Genomic DNA, 6,544 nt, shown 5'->3' with positions numbered 1-6,544 from the left:
TGCTTCGTTGCTGTGGGATGGATTACCGCCTGAGCTGATTCTTCTGCCCTGTTGGACCAGCCAGAGGAGACCCTGACTACAGAGCGACGGGGAAACTACTAGGACTGCAGGCTGGCACATCCGAGAACATTTTCCTAAACTGAGCAAACTCTGGAAATCTTGGAGCTCCCGATCATCTTCTGACTCTTCATTCTTTCTTCACAGGCAAGGACACATCTCAGAGTGAACAATGGCTTTGATGTTGGTCAAGTTTGACCTCAAAAAGCGAGTGAAGCTCGCTCAGACTGTCTGGTTCATGTACTGGTTCGCTGTAATGGCCGGCGTGCTGATATTCAGCATGGGCCTGTTCTTTAAGATCGAGTTGCGAAAGCGCTCAGAACTTATGGACAACAACGAGAGTCACCTGTTGCCCAACCTGCTCATATTCATGGGTTTAATAACTTGCGGCATCAACGCCTTTGGAGGTAAAGTCTGCTACGACTCGCTGGACCCCAACAAGTTTGCAAAGTGGAAGCCCATGTTGAAGACCTTCTTGGTGTTCTGCGTGGGCTTCAACGTCCTGCTGTTCCTGACGGCCCTGATGTGTTTTGTGATGAGGATCCCTCTGCAGTTCACCCTGGCCGAGGGGCTGAGGAACGGCATGAGGTTCTACAAGGACACGGACACACCGGGACGATGCTACATGAAGAGGACCCTGGACCTGATGCAGATGGAGTTTCGCTGCTGCGGGAACGACAACTACAGAGATTGGTTTGAGATCCAGTGGGTTAGCAACCGCTACCTTGACTTCAGCGCAAAGGAAGTAAAAGAGTAAGTGAGGAAGTTTAACATCTAAATGTTTTGTGATAACCTGCACAATGACGTGGCGATGGGTTTCTTGGGTTAAAGACGTTGTCATTGACCCCGAGCGTCAAGGTGGAGGCTGCTGAGGTGGGTGCTTCTATACAAAGTTAGATTTCAGTATAAGTGGATTTGAGGTGAAGGTAGGTCAGAGCAGGTGCATTATTCACTTTCATCTTCTAAGGATTACCACCACAGAAATGGTGACAGCAACAGGGAGCAATGGGGACGGGGCATTGGGGGCTGGGAGGGTAGAAGAGGTTACTAGGCAGTTTTATGGATAAAGTCAAGAGGAGGGGCTTTGGTGATTAGCTACAGAAAGAGATATATGGGTCAAAAGGCAAGGGTTAGGGTTAGCTGGATTAAATGTGCATTACATTGTTCCATTTCAGTCACCTTAAACTTTTGATGTCCATATCAACATATGAGCAACAGGTACTAGGTTGCTGTGTGAGGATAATTGAAAAGAAGATGATTTTGAGAGTTGGCACACAATTAGTGTTTAATCTCCGGGATTACAGCTCCGTGTCCTTCAGGAATCAGTGTCCTGTCCAATCAGCAGAGCACCTGGCAACACTCCAGAGGCAGCACTGTCCAAGAAAACAATCTCTATCTGGGATTTTAAAATCTAGCATAAACAGTGGCTGGCGAGGTGATAGGTGAAAGTTCTTGTAAAGTTACTACAGGCCTTTTTTTTCCATAACAGGCCCCTGAAGTTTTCCTTTCATCCCAACCTTTTCAAATCTCACTTGACCTTGCCTTGCTGAAATATCACACCAATCGATAATGTATTATTATTATTATTATTCACTGGTGGGCGAAAGTGTTATCCAAGGTGTTTTGGGGGTATTAATTGGCTGTTGATGTTTCTAGAAATCACTGATTCATATCTGATCCAATCAAGTCTTTGTTATCCAATCGAACTGTCTTTCCGTTGACCTACAACTGTCAATCACCTCCAGATCTGCTCTTCAGATTGAGCACAGGCTGAAATGTGCTAATTTGGGCACCATCGTCACCCTGAAAACATTTTACACTGAAAAATCTAGAAAAAAAAAAGATCAAACCCCCTAAGTATAATTTGATCTCACACTTGTCGTCCCCTATGTGTGATAGGTAGACCTGCATAATTGAGATGTTAGCAATATATCAAAAAGACTGTTGTTTTAGTTAAGTATTCTGCAAACTGTTGATGCTTGATTGTGGTCAAGTGACAGTCTTATTTAGGCTCCATAATGATAAAGGATGTAACAATATAAACCACTTCAGCAGCTCTGCTGTAACTCTGTCATTGTGAGTAGTGCTGTTTTTACTAAACCTGACCAGGTGTTGGTTCAAGGTTGTGTTTTGCTGTGGTAGAAATGTGTGGTGTTTTATTTGGACTGTATGATGTTAAGTATATCTACAAGTTTCTCTTCAGTAACTGAGCAGATGTTGGTTGTTTCTGGTAGAAAGTAGTAGACGTGGTCGAAGTCCAACCTGGACTTTCTATTTATACTTCATGCTCCTCTAAGACCTTCTAATCTCACCTCACTGTCACCTCCAACCCATCATAACATGACACGAACTTGACACCTTGCTTGATTCCTCTTAGCCGCATTGGGAGCAACGTGGACGGCCAGTACCTGATGGATGGAGTCCCATTCAGCTGCTGTAACCCCAGCTCCCCCAGACCCTGCATCCAGTTCCAGATGACCAACAACACTGCCCATTACAGCTACGACCACTACACTGAGGAGCTCAACGTGTGGAAGCGAGGCTGCCGTGACGCCCTGCTGTCCTACTATGGAGGCATGATGAACACCATCGGAGCCCTGGTGGTGCTGATCACCATGCTGGAGGTCAGAGCCACAGAAACACGGACACAAATAAAGAAGTTGCTCTGTTAGGTTTAAGTTGATCAGCTTTGATTTCTACTATCTGAAGGACTGGTTCCTGGCCTGGATGGCTCCATAGAAAAGCCTAGGGATGTAGGGTACTTTACCAGAAACATATTTGCCAAACCAACCAGTTAGTCTTCATGCTTAAAGCTGTTTCTCTTGTAAAACCAGTTAAATATGAATGAAACCTCACTGCCATCTGAGTCTGGGGGATGGAAAACTCCCAATGATCCTTGATGTTTTTTAACCCAGTACTCTCAAGATCATTGATGAGCCCATTTAAACAAACTTCTCAGTGACGTTAAGTGAATTTCACGTTTTCTTGGTGGCTCATTCCAGTGGTTTTGCAAGTGAAAAAACACAAAGGATGAATTGTAACTGGTTGTTTTGGAAAATATATGTTTGGTTTACTTCTCTAGTTCCATTAAAGTTCAATTCAGAACTGCTTCTCATAGCTTTTCAATGGGTCCACCTGGGACTGTCTCTAATGCAGGACATGAGACAGTCCAAAGGGTTAGGGTTAGGGCTAGGGTCTATTTTACTATGAAATTGTTACATTCAAAGGGTATGTTTTAAGAAATCTGTTCATTGAGCATTTTATGCTATGATTTATCTATGGACAGAACAACCCATGGATCTAAGCAGTTAGGGCCAGACATAGTGTTTTTTTGTGCACTCCATTATGGCTTTTAAAACTAGCAATGTCTCAAATTCATACAAACACGTCTTAAACTCAGATTTAAGATGAGATGGAAAGTCTAATATAAAACTCCACACATAGGCTACATCAATTTGCACAGTGGAAGGCGACTTTAACAATTCAGTTAATGGCTCAGTAAAATAGTTTGGGAGTCAATCAAGGACTTTGATGGCCGAGTAGTGGGAACTGAAAATCCTGTGTATAAACATGCAAAGCCTTGACCCAGTTGGCATCTCTGTTGTCCATCACCTCCTCCTCCTTTTCTTTCCTCCTGTCCACACTCCACCTCCCCAAAGTTATCTATATCCACTTACTGCATCTCCTTCCCAAACAACTCTATCCTCTTTACCTAAACATCGCCCCTCCCGCCCTACGCTCAGGTTACCTGGCACTACCTTCGGCGTGTATGGGTGTGCAGTTTATCAACAGCATCTCACCTGCTGCTATACTTTCTACACAAAGTGTAAACCTGTAGCAGCCAAATGGCCTCTGTCCTCTCTCCAGCTCTCTCCACTACCAACATCTGCTCATCTTTACAAACACGCACTGTTAAATCCTTTAGCTTAGCGGTGGAGGTGAACTTCTGCGTCGCCTCACCTCCATCAGACTGCAACTGACATCATTTGGATAATACCTTTACACCCGAAGTCCTGCAGACGAAACCCTGCGTTCTAAAAACTTGGATTTAACATGGAAGCTGATCAGGCGCGCAGTCGGAGGAATCCCAGATTTAAGAGTTGTTATGCAAGCGTCCTGATGCTGACACAGATAGTGGGCTCAGGGAGGCCACAGGCACAGACCCACTTCCGGGAGATTGATCTCCTGATCTGAAGTCACCTTTCATAGTTACCGACTTCTTAACTTCCCCAGTGGGACGGTGGGATTTAAGTCTTTAGATCACTTTAAATCAACACTCACTCACTCACTCACTCACTCACTCACTCACTCACTCACTCACTCACTCACTCACTCACTCACTCACTCACTCACTCACTCACTCACTCACTCACTCACTCACTCCATTTATGTCACCTCTTGTTGTGTTGTCTCTCAAATTGGAATCAGAGTAGTAGCTTTTATTGCCCATGAGTAATACAACTACAAGGAATTAGACAAAGTTTAAAGTGCAAAGAACAAGTAAAAGTACAAAAATACAATAACAATTAAATAAAAAAATAAAAAAATAAAGTATAGTAAGGAGAATATGTACACAGTATATTTATGTAGAGCTCTTTATACAGATATTTAAAATAGAGCTTCAACTGACAGTTAAATCGTATTATCTGCCGATTATTTATTTAATTTACCCATGAATCATTGTGTCTGCAAGAATCAGATGGGCTAGTGATAAACTAACATAAAACATGTTATGTTTTGTCTGAAAGCATGAAATCCAGAAATATCATTACTTTCATTTTATTTTATTAGAATGTAAAACAATGTAAAGCAGCAAATTCTTACTCTTGAGAAACTGTGAATGTAACAGTGGTATTTCTTTTTATGGAAACTGCTTTTATTAATCATGTTTTCCTATTTAACCTTAATTTAAATTAATTTTTATATAGTGATGATGATGATAATACTGTTTTGAATGTACTATACAAAGGCCAGTCTTTAGATTGGTATGTTCATTTCATCAAACAATATTTAGTCATTTCCAGTTGAGTACGTTTGTTTATATGAAGTTGTACCTGCTGCAGTATATGAGTGTTTAAAGTTTTGTATATAATGTCTCTATTTGTTATCTGAGTGCCTATGTGTTTTACTGCAACATGTCTGTGTCCTCTGCAGGTGGCGGTGACCATCGGTCTTCAGTACGTCGACAGCTCCCAGTCCACCCTGGCCAACCCAGAAGACCCGGAGAGCGAGAGCGAGGGCTGGATCCTGGAGAAGACTGTGAAGGAGACGTTCACTGACATCATGGACTCAATGAAGGCGATGGGCAAAGGCACCAAGGTGGAGGAGGGGGGCGAGGTAGCAGTCGCCACAGTGAGCTGAGCTGACCCCTCCCACAAAAACTGACATCACTCCCGCCTGAGGGAGGAGAGGAAGGGGACTTGTGAGATTAGGACTTTTTTCTACCAACATTTAATATGTAGACACTACCTGCAAACACACATTTGGCTACGGACACCTTTTAAACGGACTCCTTAAAAAAAATGGACACAAATAATACTGTATATTCATTTGTAGAGAGAGATTATGAGTAGCGTGAATTATGTTTTGGTTTTTAATTTTGGTTTTCCCCCCAAACAAACCAGCTCGACTCTTGAGTTCTCCTGATTCTGTGGATTTGGATCCCTTTTTCCAAAAAAAAAAACAAAAAAAGTGCAAAACGATAAGTCCAATAAATATGATATATATTAATAAATGTCAGATTCTTTGATGATGAGTAAGTATGTAACGTTTTTCCTTTGTCTCGTTGTCCAATAGTTTGGTGGGGATGGTGGTTGCCATGCAACCCCCCCTCTCATGATGATGAGACAGGATTTCCGGCCCTGAAGCTTGTCTCTGTCTGTAGTGTCTGTTTGTGTATAAAAGAGCAAATTAGCCTCCCTCACCCACCACCTTTTCTGCTCCAGTCCACCTGATGACGGCTGGAGAGCCTCCTGAGATGGAGTAAAATTACAAATTGAATGAATCGGTATGAATTATGCACAAACGTGGAGGCACGTCGTCGAAGAGTGAGGCCTGGGCATCAGGAGGCGAGCTCCAGAGAGAAGCACGGGGCAACTCCCAACCTGTGGAGGACGACTTGAAATTGGCAGCTAAACGTTGGCTCCTGGCCCCTGAGCTGTGATCTCAGATCCTCTTTGACGGTTCCCTCGCACATTCACCATCTGTATATTGACACCTATGTATGTATATTCTAACACCTGGGTTGCTGTCTTTGTACATAGTGTAGAAATGATGAAAAGAAAATTTAACTTTTTTTAAAAAATAATGTAATTATTATAAGCTAAACCTTTTATTTTAAATCCATGTAAAGTTTTTTTTTCCATATGATTTTTTTTGTGTGTCTGTGTAGAGAGGCGTTTATGCTGATTGTGTACATGAATAAAGGATTTTAGATTTGTGATTCGACCGTGAAACAATGACGTGGTGTTGTCTCGACCTTGAATTG

General features: G+C 42.6%; 1 protein-coding gene across 1 annotated transcript; it reads left to right on the top strand.

Moving 5' to 3' along the window:
- Positions 1-229: 229 nt before the first annotated feature.
- prph2a (peripherin 2a (retinal degeneration, slow)) lies at positions 230-5,426 on the top strand (the record flags this gene model as incomplete). The annotated part of the gene is made up of 3 exons (XM_083993597.1): positions 230-810; positions 2,435-2,681; positions 5,212-5,426. 3 exons carry the CDS (start codon positions 230-232, stop codon positions 5,416-5,418), a joined length of 1,035 nt encoding a protein of 344 aa, XP_083849723.1. The 3' UTR covers positions 5,419-5,426.
- Between the last annotated feature and the right edge of the window lie 1,118 nt (positions 5,427-6,544).

This window comes from Trachurus trachurus, assembly GCF_905171665.1.
Source record: "Trachurus trachurus genome assembly, chromosome: 19".
In the NCBI taxonomy this organism is placed as follows: Eukaryota; Metazoa; Chordata; class Actinopteri; order Carangiformes; family Carangidae; genus Trachurus; species Trachurus trachurus.
The sequence above is the reverse complement of the archived record's forward strand: the minus strand, read 5'-3'. Positions and strand labels throughout refer to the sequence as shown.